General features: G+C 33.2%; 1 protein-coding gene and 1 pseudogene across 1 annotated transcript; one reads left to right on the top strand and one right to left on the bottom strand.

Moving 5' to 3' along the window:
- The first annotated feature begins 38 nt into the window (after window positions 1–38).
- Window positions 39–9,666, top strand: LOC108468444 (uncharacterized; annotated as a pseudogene).
- A 1,187-nt stretch (window positions 9,667–10,853) lies between these two features.
- On the bottom strand, window positions 10,854–13,986 carry LOC108467615 (peroxidase 73-like). The gene is made up of 4 exons (XM_017768322.2): window positions 13,713–13,986; window positions 13,416–13,616; window positions 12,494–12,659; window positions 10,854–11,522 (listed from the first exon to the last, which is right to left on the bottom strand). The coding sequence occupies exons 1-4, from the start codon at window positions 13,929–13,931 to the stop codon at window positions 11,116–11,118; spliced, it is 993 nt and encodes a 330-aa protein (XP_017623811.1). The 5' UTR covers window positions 13,932–13,986; the 3' UTR covers window positions 10,854–11,115.
- Between the last annotated feature and the right edge of the window lie 4,033 nt (window positions 13,987–18,019).

Genomic DNA, 18,019 nt, shown 5'->3' with positions numbered 1-18,019 from the left:
CTTGTCTAATCTCAAAGCTAGACCCTCTCAAATACATGATGGAGTCAACCGCTTTAAATAGAAGGATGGCCCGATGGCAGATTATGCTCTCTGAATTTGACATAGTCTATGTAAACCAAAAAGCTGTGAAGGGGAGTACAATAGCAGACTTCCTAGCCAGTAGAGCTTTGGAGGACTATGGACATTTGAATTTCAATTTCACCAATGAATATCTAATGTATGTAGTAATCGCTGAAGGAGACATGCCTGAAGATCATTCTTGGAAATTAAATTTTGACGGAGCATCAAATGCCGTTGGAAATAGAGTTGGGGCAGTACTGATATCCCCAAATGGAGATCATTATCCATTCACTTGTAAGCTGGATTTTGACTGCACAAACAACATGGTAGAATACGAGGTATGTATTATGGGAATTCAGGCAGCTATAGACCGCGAAATCAAAGTATTAGAAGTGTATGGAGATTCTGCATTGGTAATTTATCAGCTTAAAGGCGAGTGGGAAACGAGATATCCCAAATTGATCAGTTACCGAAAGTTAATCCTGGAGTTAATTGAAGAGTTTGATGATATTACCTTTCATTACCTCCCGCGAGACGATAATCAGATGGCTGATGCCTTGGCTACACTAGCTTCCATGATCAAAGTAAATGAACAGGAGGATATGAAGCCAATTCAGATGAGTATTTGTGAGGCTCCAGCTCACTGCTGTAATGTCGATAAAGAGGAAGAGAGAGATGATCATCCTTGGTATCATGACTTACAATATGTGAAGAGCCGTGCGTACCCAGATCAAGCAACCGAAAATGATAAAAGGACATTGAGGAGGTTAGCCAGTGACTATGTCCTAGACGGTGAGGTCCTATATAAGAAGAGAAAGGATCAGGTGCTGCTAAGATGTGTTGACGCTGTTAAGGCAAAGAAAATTCTAGAGGAAGTCCATGATGGTGTCTGTGGGACACATGCCAATGGTTTCACAATGGCTCGACAAATCATGAGATTCGGATATTACTAGTCTACAATGGAAGGAGATTGCATCAATTACGCTAAGAAGTGCCATAAGTGTCAAATTTATGGAGACAAGATCCATGTGTCTCCTTCACCCCTCCATGTTATGACTTCCCTATGGCCATTCTCAATGTGGGGCATGGACGTCATTGGGCTAATTTCGCCAAAGGCTTCCAACGGACATCGATTCATTTTTGTAGTCATTGACTACTTTACCAAATGGGTAGAAGCTACTTTGTACGCTAATGTCACAAAGTCAGCGGTCAGCAAGTTTGTGAAGAAGGAGATCATATGTTATTATGGTATGCCAGAAAGAATCGTATCTGACAACGCGTTGAATCTGAACAATAGCGCAATAGCAGAAGTCTGCAGTTGGTTCAACATTAAACATCACAACTTATCACCATACCGCCCAAAAATGAATGGGGCGGTTGAGGCAGCTAATAAGAATATCAAGAAGATTGTGGGGAAGATGGCGGAGACTTACAAAGATTGGCATGAAAAGCTCTTATTTTCCCTTTATGCTTATCGAACATCTGTTAGAACTTCTACCTGGGCAACACCTTTCTCATTGGTTTATAGGATGGAGGTAGTGTTACCTATTGAGGTCGAAATCCCTTCTCTCTGAGTTTTATCAGAGCTGGAGTTAGACGAAGTAGAATGGATCCAATCTCGTTACGATCAACTAAACTTGATTGAAGAGAATAGGCTGAAGGCTATTCGTCATGGTTAAATGTACGAGAGGAGAATGATGCGAGCCTACAACAAAAAAGTTCGCCCTAGGGTATTCCATGAGGGAGACTTAGTATTGAAAAAGATTCTCCCTATGTAAAAAGATTTCAGGGGGAAATGGATGCCAAATTGGGAAGGACCGTATGTGGTAAAAAAGGTTTTCTCTGGAGGGGCATTGATACTAGCAGAGATGAATGGCAAGAGCTTACCTAACCCGATAAATTTAGATTCTGTCAAAAGATATTTTGCTTGAAGCAGTTGAGGTGAAAACCCATAAAGGGTGCCAAAAAAAAAAAAAGGAGAGCCAAGGTGAAAACCAGTAAAAAGGCGCCTTGAGACTAAAGGGGTTTTGAATTGAAAACCCGCAAAGGGCAATTCAAATTTCGATCCAAACTGGGGCAAGCGGCAATCTTACTACACTTGAATCGACAAAGAGGAGATAAGCTACATCTTGGGGCATCAACAAAATGCTATAGATCCTTTGAGCGCGTGCCAAATTTAAAAAGGTCTGCGAGGAGTTCGTGCAGAGAAGCTCAAACTGCGAAATCTGGGGCACCTATTTTGTTCCTTTTCATTTGTTTTTGTATCTCAAACAATGGCTGCTTTCTTTGTTGATACATCTTTTACAAATTTTGACTCAAATTAATTTCAGTTCTACCTATCATTAAAATATTTTTCAAGTATTTTTATTGAAATAATGATTAATGAACTAATAATGCTCTCAAAAGAAGGTTTTGCATATTACTCTGAAAGGTTTCTAAACAATACGAGAACCTGAAACAGGACAATTATTTAGAACTCACTGAGCTTAAAAGGGCTAGAAATGTGTGAGAAATAAGAGATTAGCCGCGTCTTCAAGTCCTCTTTTACCGAGTTGAACAAGAAGGCATATGTCAGGGATGTTACCTTAGTAAACAACGAGCGATGACAACCCAAAAATTAAAAATGGATCATTCTCATAACATTTTGCATTTTGTGCACTTAACATCCATAATACATGTAGTTAGGAGCATTTGATTCATATTAATCATGGCATCTTAATCATCTAGCATAAGCATATCACTCTTCTACAGATGGATTCCCCAGTGGACAATGTAGCAGGATTACAGATATCATCAGCCTTATCTTCACTGAGCAAGAGTGGAGCAGGCTAAATACCAAATCTTATCTTCGCTGAGTAGGAGCGGAGCAGATCAAATTTTGGTGAATCTTATCTCTACGTACCAGCGATGGAGCAGATTCCAATTATCAGCCTTATCTTCACTGAGCAGGAGTGGAGCAGGCTAAATACCAGATCTTATATTCGCTGAGCAGGAGCGGAGCAGATCAAATTTTGGTGAATCTTATCTCCACGTACCGGCGATGAAGCAGATTCCAATTATCAGCCTTATCTTCACTGAGCAGGAGTGGAGCAAGCTAAATACCAGAATGTATCTTCGCTGAGCAGGAGCGGAGCAGATCAAATTTTAGTGAATCTTATCTCCACGTACCGGCGATGGAGCAGATTCCAATTATCAGCCTTATCTTCACTGAGCAGGAGTGGAGCAGGCTAAATACCAGATCTTATCTTCGCTGAGTAGGAGCGAAGCAGATCAAATTTTGGTGAATCTTATCTCCACGTACCGACGATGGAGCAGATTCTAATTATCAGCCTTATCTTTACTGAGTAGGAGTGGAGCAGGCTAAATACTAGATCTTATCTTCGCTGAGCAGGAGCGGAGCAGATCAAATTTTGGTGAATCTTATCTCCATGTATCGGCAATGGAGCAAATTTCAGCCACCAGCCTTATCTTCACTGAGTAGGAGTGGAGCAGGCTAAATACTAGATCTTATCTTCGCTGAGCAGGAGCGGAGCAGATTAAATTTTGGTGAATCTTATCTCCATGTATCGGCAATGGAGCAGATTTCAGCCACCAGCCTTATCTTCACTGAGCAGGAGTGGAGCAGGCTAAATACTAGATCTTATCTTCGCTGAACAGGAGCGGAGCGGATCAAATTTTGGTGAATCTTATCTCCATGTATCGGCAATGAAGCAGATTTCAACCACCAGCCTTATCTTCACTAAGTAAAAGTGGAGCAGGCTAAAATTTACAGATCCTGGCTCTCCGAGCAGTGGTGGAGCAGGTCGAAGATCTACTTTAACCCTCTAAGCAGTAGGGTAACAGGCTAAAATTTACAGATCCTAGCTCTCCAAGCAGTGGGGTAACAGGCTAAAATTTACAGATCCTAGCTCTCCAAGCAGTGGTGGAGCAGGTCGAAGACTCGCCTTAATCCCCTAAGCAGTAGGGTAACAGGCTAAAATTACAGATCTTAGCTTAGCAGAGCGAAAACGGAGCAGATAAAGTTTCAACAAATCATATCTTCATGAAACAGCTATGAGGCATTTGGAAGCAATAGGATGCAGTGGGTTGCGATAAGGTTATACCAAGAAGCCAAGATCTGACAGGACCGGGCAAAATTGGCCCTTCTAAGTCTTTGCTCTATTCTCGTTACACGATAATGAGCAAAGAAGGGCAGCTGTTGGACCTAATTTTTTGCCCGGCCCAAAACTTGTTAAAACCCAAAATACAACCCCCAAACCAAAGAACCAAACAGTCCAGTTTTAAGCCCAAAATACAAAAAATAGACTAAACCCTAGCCCAAGTTTTAGCCCAATAACTTAATTTCTTTTTCCAGCAAAAGAAAAACCCTCAGGCAAGCTGCTGCTCGTGCCCACGCCCAGCGCACCTCCCCCGCACGTCGCTCGCCTCCACCGAGCCGTACGCTCCACTACTAGCCCACATCAGAGACGTGCTTAATCGAACCTACAAATACGAAAATCAGTTGTAAAAAAAGGTTATAAAAGCCTTCAAAAACAATGCAAAAGGGGATTTTTTTTTTGAGAAAATAGAGAATAAACACAAAAGAGGAATCAATAAAAAAATCAAACTCAAAGTTCTAAAGGTTAATTTACTTTTTCTTTGGGTTTTTTTTGCTTTATATTTATGTTTCTTTTTTCTTTCTTATTTATTTACTGGGTTTTATGCAAATATATTTGAAACAAGAATTAAAGAGAAGGTTTTACCTGGGTCTTAGTGATTTAGAACCCGAATGCCTGGGAAATGTGAAGATTCGGGCAGGGGATTTCGTCCATGGCTATAACAGTGGCCTTCTTTCTCGCCGAATTTGGCGTTCGTGTGGAGAGTTTTCACTCTGTTTTTAAAAATGAATAAGGAGGGTGATGCTTTAAATTTTTGGGTGTTCTAAAAGTTTTTTTTAAGGTTAAAATAAAAGGAAACAAATAAGTTTCAGTGGGTAAGGAAACAAAGCAGCATTAGGGAATGGAATTAGTGCGCCTTTTGGCCTGGATCCACGCGCATTGTACCTTTCAATGGGTAATTTGCGCAATCAGGCCCCTCCTTTGCGCTAGTCTTCAATCGGGCCATGTTAAGTTTCTTAAATTATTTAAATTTATCCCTGTAACCTGTGCGCTATTTCAATTTGGCCCTCCCCTTTTAGTGCAGTATTTTAAGATTTGGGGCATTTTTAATTTTAGACCTCGAACATTTATACGCATTTAATTTTAGCCCAAAATTCTGTTTTAATAATTTGTTTTACTTATAAATTGTCCTTTGGATTTTGTTTTTTCCTCTCAATTAAATTTCAGTTATTTTTTTAGAATAATCATGTTTCAACATATTATTTTGATCTCATACTTTTGTGATTTTTTTTTCATGTGCGTACTGTTTATATGAAATACCTTTATATATTATTATTACTACTATATGTATTATTTATATTAAGCTTTTCCTGTATATATTACTTTGTATATTATTTACTTTTAATCTTTTATGCATATTATTTTTTTGGAATTTCATTTATGCTACATATATTATTTTTTCTTATTTTTATTTTGATACAATTCAAGCTTTCATTCAAATTATTTACTTTATAATATTTATTTTAAAAATTCATTTGTACATTACTATTTGATATATTATTTTTTCCCATATTTATTTTTTAAAATTCTTATATTTATTATCCTTTTAAAATTTTCTTATAGTTTATGTAGTTATATTTCTAAATTTTCTTTTTCCTATTATTTATTTTATTTTAAAAACTTGTTATATTTTATTTGGGTGATTTATTTGAAACTTCTTTTAAAATTGGTTTCTTATGCATTGACTCTTGGATATAAATGGTGGTATTTTTATAATATATGATATGCTTTTATTGCATGTATTCTAAGTTGTTCTTTTGCATTTCCTCATTATTTTAGATTATTCATGAGATGTTATTGCCACGTGTTTTATTCCTTATGTTATCAATTTTTTTTATTATAAAAAGACATTTCATTTATTTATTACATTTCATTTGAAATTTTTAAACGAGGCAATGTTCAGTATTTGAAGAATTCAAAGGATCGTGCCCTAACGTACTAGGTTTCGCTTTCTTTGTTTGTTTTGAATATTCGAATACCCTCTTAAAGCTAAAACGCACGTTTTAAAGGCAAGATCACACTTGAGGGTCAAAAATGTTGTGTCCTAACGTACTGGATGTAATGTTTTACCTCAAGGTGAGATGGTCTTTAATACACATTTGACTTATCTAAATGTTTTAAAAGCCAATAAAAGAGGATCGCATTTTGAATTCTGTCCAAATATTTAATTTTCGACATTTAAGACACTAATTGATCGATTAAGTACCAATTTTGGGCGTGTCAAGGGTGCTAATCCTTCCTCGTACATAACTGACTCCCGAACCAGTTTTCTATTTTCACAGACCAAAATCATCGTTTTGAAAAATTTATTTATTTATTAAAAACGACCGTGTTTCGAGGTGATCCAATCACACCCTATTAAAAACGATTGGTGGTGACTCTCAACTTTTCGTTTTCAGAAGTCGATTTCCCGTTTTCAAAAAAATGGTTTCGACACCTATATTTGGCAAAAACAAGAAATTATTCTTAGTTGTTCATATTGAAATTGACAAAAATTAATTTTTTTTAGAAGGACTAAAGAGGTTTTTTTTACCACACTTTTTTTGGTACAAAAACTCTAGGTTATATTCTACTATTAGTCTTTGTATTTTTTTGCGAAAGTTATAGATTTAGTCCCTATGCATTAATTGATCAATTTTAGTCTTTATGCTTTTCGAATTGGTCAATTTTAGCCATTGTACGTTTTAAATTTTAAGATTTTAGTCCTAACCCCAGAAAGAAGTTGTTAAATTTGTTTGATTAAATTCAATTATTAGTCTCATATATGGCATATATTTGTAGTTTTAAATCCACATTCTCAAATCTGATCATTCTAAGTCTCTATTCTTTTAAAATTTTAAAATTTTAATTTTGATACAAGTTGCAGTCAGGGGCGAAGCCAGGGGCTGGCATGGGCCCCGGCCCCCCTAAAATGTAAATTTTCTCTTTTGGCCCTTAAAATTTTTTAAAAAATTTAAATTAATAAAGATAAAATTGCACTTTGCCCCCTTAAAATTATAAAATTTTGATTTAATCCTTTACAAATTATAAAGATATAAACTATAAAAAATTAAAATTTTATCCGGCCCCTCTAAAAATTTGTTCTGGCTTCACCCCTAATTGCAGTAGTTAATCCATTAATTGGATTTTTATTGAGTAATATGTGGAAATAACAAGCTGATATGATATTACACATATGATAATATGTTTGCCATATCAAAATTTGAAAATAGCATAACTTAACTTAATAAATTTAAAAGTTATCATTTAATGAGGGCTGGAATTTTAAATTTTGAAAAATATAGGGACTATAAAGGACAAATTAAAGTACATGGATTAAGTTCAAAAGGTTTCCAAAGTATAGTGACTAATAGTAGAATTTAACCAAAACACAAACACTGATTGGTCAAAACCGAACACGCGACTGAAAACACAAAAATCAATCCAGTTTAGAAGTTGTAGCACGTGTTCCTTTGACCTTGTTGACTCCAAAAGAAGCTTCCAGTAAAATGGGCCAATTGCTTGCTTCTTGCCCTAAATCTCTTTTTTTTCCCCCTACTTTCTCAAGTTTCAAATGGACTAACAATAATAATGCTTATTATTTTTTTATGAATTCAGCTGATGTCAACTGAAAATTCAGCCGCAAAGTTCCTTGATCCAGGTGGGTTTTTGCTTTCTTTCCATTTTAGTGTTTTTTTTTGGTTTCTTACTGTCTGGGTTTTATGAATAAAGCTGGATTTTCTAGTGTAATGATTTTTAGTGGATTTAGGGTTTTTGATTTGGTTCATTAGTTAAATGAAGTTAATTCATTTGTTTAGTAGTTTCTAATCTGGGTTTTGTTCATCTTGTTTGAATTTAGGAACTTTGGAACTGTGTGAATTTGGTCGCCCTGTTGAATTCTATGTTAGTAGATGAAATTAGGGGTTTCTTTTGGTGATTTTGATTGAGAATTAAGTTTAATTCGTATCTGGATTGTGAATTGGTTTTGGATGGTGATTGGCATTTTACTCGTGTAGATACTCTAGAGTTGAAATCTCGGATCGAAAGGAAGATTGGTCGTGTAAATGCCTAGAAATATTTCCATCTGGTTGCTAGATTTTTGAGTCTTAAGATCGGAAAACCCGAGTTTGATAAGCTCTGCATTGATACAATAGGGTGAGAGAATGGTTATCTTCATAACCATCTCCTTAGATCAATTATTCGAAATGCTTTGTTTTCGAAGAATCCTGCATTGAAATTGGAAGGTTCTTGAAGTGTTGAATTGCCAAATGGGTATCGGAGAAGTAATCTTCAGTCGTTGTGCAAAGACATTCCTCAATCACCTCGTAAAGGTCGGACCCCGAATCTTCGAGACCGTAAGTTGAGGGACCGGTGGAGTCCTTTAGGGCCTCATGGGAAAAACCCTAAAGTTCAACAACAGCAGAGTGCGACTGAATTGCTTTCGTTGGGTAGCAGACTGCCTGGTTCTGTGGAGGACGGAGAAGAAGTTAATCAAGCTGAAGGGAGTCCGAGCATTCACAGTAGGAGTCCTGTTGGATCCCCACTCGGCATCTCTTTCAACTCTAAAGAAACACGGAAAGTTCCTCGGAGCTGATTGGAATCTGCTTCCGAGACTTGTCATTATAGAGGTGAACTGCCCGATACCAGTTCATTGAAAAAGAGGTTGGAATGGAAGTTGGAGATGGGAGGGATTAAGCATTTCAGTAGATTCCGCCGATGTGTTAAACAATTGTCTCGATGTTTTCTTGAAGAGATTGATAAAACCGTGCTTGGAACTTTCTTTCGAGATCCGGACAGAAACTTATAAAACCAGGTCATAATTGGTGCATGTCCTCTTTGAACAGGATGCAATCCGTGAAATTTGGCCTAAAACAAAGTCGGCACATTTCAGCATCAATGTTAGACTTTCAAGTCGCAATGGAGCTAAATCCCTTCATTCTTGGAGCAGACTGGCCAACACAACTCGAGAAGGTCTGCTTGCTTGCCCTAGAAAGTGAACGGTATTTTGCCCGATTATTTGGGTCAGAAGCAGGTTCCATCCCAAGCAATTTTGAAGTATTTCGATTATGAAGTCCATTCTAACATGGATCTTGGTCATACTATTAACGATGAAGTAAATAATAAAGGCTACAAGAGCTTCGAGTCAATCTGATTTAGATTGTATATAGGTCATCACTCTGATCGATGCCGGAGTAGTGACATTTTAACACGGTGAAGCCCAACTACATTGAATCTACTTGTTTCGAATAGGTTAGCAACTATCTCACTTTGGTATCTATAGTTTTCGATTTGCTTTGTCGAACACTTATTTATAAATAATGAATTTCATCTTCGAGTTTTCAGGCTGAACTTGTTGTTTGAGCTTTAATCATTTACAGTATAATTTTTCCTCTGCTTGTTTTATATCGATTTATCCTTCTGCTTGTTGTATTGGATCATTAAATTGCAAATATGGTTCTTTTGAAGGGAACTGTGTATCCCTACATATTTCTTGATGCTTTTCACTCATTTTTCTTCTGCTTGGCATGTGAGATTCATCTGTTTCCCTGATTCATGGAGCATAATCTTTTTGTCTTTTCCAATGTTTTACTAGTCGGATTACTTGGCCTGATAGATGAAAGCATAGAGCACATGGTTTTGTAGGAACCCGAAATCGTTTTGTGTTATTATGTTTGCATATGTTGTAGGAAGACACAAATGGTTCAAACTTGATATCCCAAACAAGGTGGTTCTAATGGTCTGGTTATTCGTTTGTGCACTTCATATGTCTAGCTCCGGTCTTATAATTCCCTCGTTGTTTGCTTTTTCGTATCTTGGATAGGTCGGCATCTAAACTCACTATTAGCGCATGCTTAGGCATTGTTTATCTATCTGTGATTCAGTGAGAATGACTAAAATGGTTCAACTTGTTTCTGATATGAACTGTAACGAAAATTCCGACTTTTGTTCATCAATTTGTCACTATACTTTTCTTCTGAATCACAGCTTATCATACGCTGTGATTTCCAGTCTTCCGGATATGTAGATATGTATGAGTTCTGGTAAGTATATTGAATGAGCCTAAGCAATGACCCTTTTGCCAAGTATTTGAAACTTTTTTTTCTTTTGGTAAGTATATTTTTATTGTTTTTTTTCTTTTTACATTTTTAAAAGGTAGAAAGGACTTCTCCAGTCTCACTCAAAAAAATTGGAGTAATTTAATCTCTATCAATTTTAAAAGTGAGCAATTAAGGACAATTAATTACGATATTAATGTCTTCAATCAATTGTACATAATTTTGATTAATAAAACAACAAAACCCTTGATGTTTGTATGTTTTGTAAATTTGGTAATTTACACAAATATTATAGGCTAAATTTATTAAATTATTACTAAATTGATAAAATATGTAAATATCGGGGCTAAAAATATGTAAATATCAATAAAATTATGTATAATTGACAAAAGACATTAATGTGGTAATTAATTGCTCACTTTTAAAATTAATAGTGATTAAATTATTTTGATTTTTTTTAGAATGATTAATTTATTCAATTTTAAAATTGAAAGAGAAAGAGGTATTTTTACCTTTCTTTTTCTGCTTTCGTGGTAGTGAAAAAGAGATCCATCTAGAAATCAACACCTAAAGAATTTAAGTAAAAGTTGAAAACGACATCTAAACTAAACATTAATTCATTTCTTTGACATTCAATCCAGGCTCAAACTACATTTGCTATCAGCCCCCGTCACTATTATTCTTTGACTTTTTTGACAAATTTAACTTATTACAATGCATTATTATTATTGTTTTTTATTTCTCGATATATCTATAGGAGTGAGCCTAGGTCCATTATAATGCATTATTAAACAATTATGTCCTCCCCTAAAAAAAAAACCGAGTTTACACAAGAAACCTACGACCAAAAAATAACATTCCCATCAATTAAAAGCATCACAGTTTCTCCTAATATTCCCATTCCTCCCCGTCTTAACACCGACACGGCCGAGCTTAGTAATGGCGGTGATGAAAGCGGAGTTAAATGTATTCGAATTAGCCGCCCAAGCGTCTACGACTGGTTTCGATCTCCTGTCGGTGAACAAAACCTGGTCGGAAGTGAACAATCCCTTGCCTTGTTGCAAGTTCTTGTAGTAAACATTGTCGAATGCACGTGGTGTGTTAGGGTCCATGTTAATGGCTATTCTGGGATCAACATTTTTAGGACACATTTGTTGTAGTTGGGTCGCATATGCTCGGTTCAATGTCGGGTCTACTGCACTTTGACGGCTGAAATTGTATATCCGGTTTGAAAACTTGCTGCAATGAGAGAATCCAACGGTGTGTGCAGCTGCCAAAAAATAAAATAGAATATAAATTAAAATTCTTATGGATGCACTTCTACCAAAAGTCAGATTGTCTTTTGCCCCTTCAACTTAAAAAATAGGTAAAGCAGTCACCGTACATTAGATCAAAGAGTAAAACGGTTCTTTCTGTTAAAAATTCTATTTATTTATATTACAGTAACACGTGAAATACCATGTGTACCCTATGAATTTTTAGAAAATGACCAATTTGCTCTTTGATTTAACGTACATGAACTAATTATTTTATTTTTAAATAGAGAGACAAATGTAATCTAATTCTTAATAGAGGACTATCATAATTTTTTTATGTACCAATATAAATGTTATATTCATGAGTTAACGTCCAAATTTTGGACAAACAGTCAATATGCTTTAATAATCAGTATTGAAAAGTTTTTAAAATTTTATTTTATTGTTTTTTCTATAATTGTTGATAATTAATGCCAGCTATAAAATGTTAACTTAAATTAGATCCATTCACAGAGACCTGACAATAGTCAAGTTTACTTTATTTATTTATAGATAAGAATATTATCCCTTAAAAGATTCTTGTATATGTAAAAAATAGGGTTAATTACACCAAATGTTGTTAAATAATAGGTTAGGTTTTAAATTCATCCTTAGATTTTAAATTTTAATTGAGCCATCAAAGTATCGATATCGTCTCTATCAAAATTTCCCATTAACCTAGTCATCAACTAAGGCGTTATATGTTAGATTAGATTTTACATGAAATTTATTTAACGTGAAATATGAACTAGGAATTTAATGTCCAAGCTCACATTAAGTTAATAAAAATGACTTGATTGATATGAGTAACTTTTGGAAGATTCAATTAAAATATTTTATAGTTTAAGATGTCTAGTGCAATTAACCCAAAAGCTTACAAAGATTGAACACCCCGTGCTAGACACGTAATTATAGCCATCACTCGCATGAGTCTAGAAGGAAGTACCCGAAAGAGCAATCATGTCAGTTTGGGTGAGTCCATGTGCTGCAAACATAGAGTTGAGCTGGTTCAAGTTGAAATCTGGATGAGGCAGCTTGCCATTGACACTAGCTGCTGTGGACCTTAACCCATCCAACCTCCCCAATTCAACTGCATAAGATGGTCCACCTGACTGCAACCCACCATCACATTCATCACCAAATTAAACAAAACACCTATTTTTTTCCCACAAATTTAAAATATTTTAAAATTTAGGTCTAATTATGAACATTATTAAATTTGTTGGTACGATATTTTGAAAAAAAAAACTTAATTAGCAGTCATGTAACTAAAAAATGACATTGTAATGACATTAGACCTGAAATTTAGAAAGTAGGACTAAATTTCTAAAGATAAAAGTATAGGTACTAAATTTTAAATTTGTAAAGAGAATAAAGACTTATGACATATTTTAACATAATATATATCACATCAATAAGTGTAGAGTGAAATAGTATAACACATTACTTTTTAATGAAAACCATTTTTAAATCTTGTAGATTAAATTGTTAGAAAGAATTAGTTATGAACTCCAAAAAAAAATAATCTTTATAAACAGTAAAATCAGTATAGAAGACAAGACAATCTGGTTAAGAAAAAGGGTAAATTACATTAATGATCATTCAACTATGTATAAAAAGTTAATAAATGATGATTTAACTATATTTAATTTTGTCTCTTTTGGTCACCCAATTATCTTGGGTTTTTAAATGTTTTCATTTTTACATTAGCCTATTGGTGACCAGAAAAATAAAATTAAATAGTTAGATTATAATTTCATAACTTTTCATAATTGAGTGAGTGATTAAAAAAGAAAATGAAAACATCTTATAACTTTTACCCAAAAAAATCTAACGTACGTTTGAGAAGGAAAAAAAAGAATACAAACCAGAGCAATAACATCACGAGTCGCCATTGCCAAAATATCAGCACATGAAACCTTGTTTCTACAACTCGGAACCGCATCGACCGCTTGTTTCGCCTTGATGACGGTGTCGAAACCGTCACCGGCTAACGACAAGTTGTCGGGGTGGTCCTTTTCGGCTTTGTTGCTGCCGGTGGATTGAATAATTACTGAAGCATCACAACCCTGAAAACAACATAATGATTGTTATATATATAAATAAAATAACATCAGCTCCAACATGGTGAAAAACTGGAAAATGGTTGTGCTCTTTAAAAGAACCTGGACAAAGCAATCATGGAAGAAGAGGCGGATAGTTGCAGGGACAGTGACAAAAGTTTGTCTGAATTTCTTAGTAACGGCGTTTCTTACAATGGATTCTGCATTGGGACAGGTTTTAGCGTAGTAATTTTGTCTTAGTTGAGCTGAAGCTGTTTCAGGGAGCAAGGAGAAGGTAAGAGAAAGTGACAGTACGAGTAGAAAAGTAATGAAGTGAGCCATTTTGGGTCTGAAAATTTTGAGTAATTGCAGTGAGGTTGAAAAACAAAGGGTTATTTAAAGAGACAAAGAGGAAGGGGTTTGGAAATGCTAATTAAAAAATAAAAGGTTAATTTAACCGGACGTCCCTAAACCATTGTCTAGATTTTAAATTGGTTCCTAGACATTAAAACATTATAATTAAGTCATTAAAGTATTAATATTGTATCAATTAAGTATTTCAATCAATTTAGATGTTAAATTTCAGTTTAGATTTAATGTTGGGTATATTTTAAATATGATAATCAAATTATATTAATAGAATATAATTTAAGAGCGATATACATTTTTTTTAATGCATAATATCTGTTGAGTAATTTTCTGTGTGTATCATTAAAGGAAACATTCGGGTATTTATACATATTATCATTATTCATCATTGACTTTATTGTTCACGAACTTGACTCTACTATTCATAGGACTGACATTCTAAGCAAGCATCGAGCATGTTGGACATGTGCACCGTTCTGGGTAACCTGTTAGACCTCGCGGCCCCCTATATGCAAATTCCTTGGGTATATACGAATTGGGACCGCAAACTCCTCTTAGCTCGTGCGAGCTGATACCGCGAATTCTCCTAACTGTCCTCTCGCTATATGTCTCGCACACATCTATCTGGTAGAGCCTGGTCGAGTCACGGATAGGTAACCCAGATATTACTTGGGTTTCGAGTTGCTGTTCATCGGTGTTTAATAATATCCAAGTGGTTTATAAGTCAAAGTTACAGGCCAAGGCTTTGGCCACCTTTGTTAAATGAAAAAATTGCATTTTTAATCCCTCTAACAAATTAACAATTCAATTTAAATTATTTTAACACAAAAATGTATAGCCTTCTGTACAAAAGTCTTGGCTTTGCCTTTGGTCCATGTTTTAAATATACTTCACGTTAGAACATATTAATACTTTGAGCAACTCGGGTATAATACAATACATTGAAATTCTAGTCCAATTTACAATGCGAATTGTAGTTTGAGGACTTTGGGTCAAATTAACCCGAAAATAAATGCATAGGAAGTAGAATTTTCAAAGGGGTCGGAAAGCCAGTTGGATGAGAGAATCTTTTGAAGCAGCATAGTAATTAAAGAATGTGTGTGCATAGTTGTTTTAATAATACAGAGAAAGACAAGTTCCAAGGAAAGAGACGTTAAAATGATGTTTTGTTTTTGTTTGATTTCCGTCAATGGCCGCCTCGGTCTTCTTTTCAAACACTCGTGAAGCTACTCTATACCAAAGGAAAAATACAAGTTCGAACTTCGAACACATAATATAAGAGTGAAGTAGAAATTTTTTAAAGGATTGAATTTAAATTATAAATTTTTAAAAATTAAAAATATAATTTTATTATTATTTTAATATAAAATTTTATGACTTGCAAAGGATTAAGTTATGAATTTTAAAATTTAAGAATAAATTAATTTAAAACTTTACAACTACCAACAGATTAAAAGGTTTAAATATAATTCGATAAGCTAAAATTTAGTTCAAAATGATATTATCGAGAGAGATAATTAGAATAAAATTTGCATTTTCAATTGGAAATTCGTAGCATGCACGTTAAGACTATCCCCTTTTGTGTGCTTCAATGACTAACAATAGTAAAAGAAAATTGAACTTTTTACATTTTAGAAAATGAAATGTTAAAAGATTAAGTGAATTTATTTGACAAGTCCTTCTATTATATCAATTAGATTAAATTAGTTCTATTATTATTAAAAGGAATTAAAATATATCATTTATTATTTAATAAATTTATATTCAAGAGATTTTAATGATTCGTAAATAGAATATGTTATTTAAACTTAAACTGCAAATGAAAAATAATAATTTTAATATTATTTTTAAAGAGTAAATGTTAATTTTATTTGATAATTCATGAATTAAATTAATTTATTTAATAGTAAAAAATTAATTTAATCCAAGGACTTCACAAGTAATTTAACTTGAAATAATATGAACATGATTGGAATTTGGAAATTTGACATCACCATGCAAGATTTTTATGAAATTATTGGTTAAATAGAGAGTGGGATCACCATGCAATCATTTGTTTAGGCAAATTACTAAATTATACCTTGCCATAACTTGGATTGTCTATATTTATTATTTGAGAAAGAGAAAATAATTATCATTATTATTATTATTGATGCGCTGGATGAACGGTTGTGATAAGCAATAAGATTAAATAGTTTTATTTTTTAGGACCAGAGAATCAGAAGTAGAGAGGAAGAAGAAGACCCCCTCTCTTTGGGATGTCTACCGTTTTTTATTATGCTGGGTTGGATTCTGGGTCGAATTTTAAATCGAGTGTATAATAATAATAAAAGTTAAGCATCTAAAATGTTCATAATTTTTTACACTAAAATGGAATCACTTTTCAATCATTTTTCCTTTAGAATTGGTTGGCATGATTGATTAATAAAAATAATGAAAAGATAAAAAAAAAGGAAAAATATATAATTTATGATTATACTTTTTCTATAAATTAAGTCAACCAATAAAACTTAAAAAAATATCCAACATCTATTATTTGTAATTTATAAAAAATTATAATTTATAAATTAAAAAATTTCAATTAGGTTATGATCCGATTGTTTTATTCCTTTATAATTTTATTCAAATTGATCCATATGTTCATTTTAATATTTAAAAAAATTATTTTATATAAATATTTATTATAACCATTACAGCACCACCAATAATTGTATATTTTAATAATTAAAACAACGTGAGCAAGGGCATTTTCTCTTCTCCACTTCTAATATTTTGCCTACAACACCACATTTTCCTTCTTTTTTTTTTTTTTCTTTTTTAGAAATTAGTCAACATAGTTGTAATGAGAGATCAGCTAAAATCGATGCTCGAACATTTGTTGAAAGTTCTGTAAAAGTATAAACTTTATTTAAATATCCAGTAATCATTTTCACTAAACAAACCACAATCTTATTTTATGAATATGATTTCGGATTAATCCTGACCCAGAAATTATTATAATATTAATTTTATGGATGTGATTGAGAAAAAAGGGAAATAAAGGGAATATAATTGGAATATGATGGCTTATTATAATTTGCTAACTCATGTACGTAACCTTTTATTTTTCTTACCTTTTTTGTAAAAAGATTCTCTTTTTGCCCCTTTTGTCTTAAAACATGATTTTTTAATAATTATAGCTTTGTCCAAGGCAAGGCTGCCCTTTGTTTGGTGTTATGTTATTTTCTATTGCAGGGCCAGTTGTTTGGTTTGCTTCAAATCTCAACCAAACTTTTACCAGTATGACAAGTTAATTAATTATCAGTTTATTTAAAAAGAGTTAATTATATCAAACATCTTTAAATTATTATCTTCATTTTAAATTGATCCTTAAAATTTAAACTATTCTAATTATATTATTAATTTATTGATGTTATATTAATAAAGTCCTTCCGTCATTAAAATTGTTAATTTGACCGTTAAATGAAACGTCAAATCTTATTAAAATAAAAATTTAAAGAAAATTTAATATTTTGAAAATATTAGCTTTGAGGTTTTCAATTTTTTATACAAACTATTGTTCACTCTCTCTTTTTCGGGAGGGGTTATTTTATTTTTAGTTTTTAATTTTAAAAGTAATGCAACAATGTTTTACTTTTCTTTAAAAGTTTCGTTTTAAATTATATCGTATAAAATTTTACATGTCATTTGATAGTTAAATTAACGGTTTCATAACGAAAGTGTCTGATCGATTTAACAAGGATAGTTTAGGATGTAATTAAAATGTTTTGATGTTTGCGGGCAATTTAGAATAAATGTCATAGTTTAGAGATATTTAGTGCAATTAACTATTTTTTAAACAAATAAAAAATATTAATGTTTTTTAATAATTATATAAAATCTTTAAAAGAAACTACTAAAAATATTAGGGATTAGTGTCATTTATCCTAAATATTAAATGAGTACAAAGAATTTTTTTGAACAATCTCATTATAGGTTCTGATAATATCTGTTCTTTTTAGGACAATGTCTAAAATTACCCATAAATAGGAGGATCATGCGTTTTTGCACACTTGAACTCA

Source organism: Gossypium arboreum, chromosome 2 (assembly GCF_025698485.1).
Source record: "Gossypium arboreum isolate Shixiya-1 chromosome 2, ASM2569848v2, whole genome shotgun sequence".
Lineage (NCBI taxonomy): Eukaryota > Viridiplantae > Streptophyta > Magnoliopsida > Malvales > Malvaceae > Gossypium > Gossypium arboreum.
The sequence above is the reverse complement of the archived record's forward strand: the minus strand, read 5'-3'. Positions and strand labels throughout refer to the sequence as shown.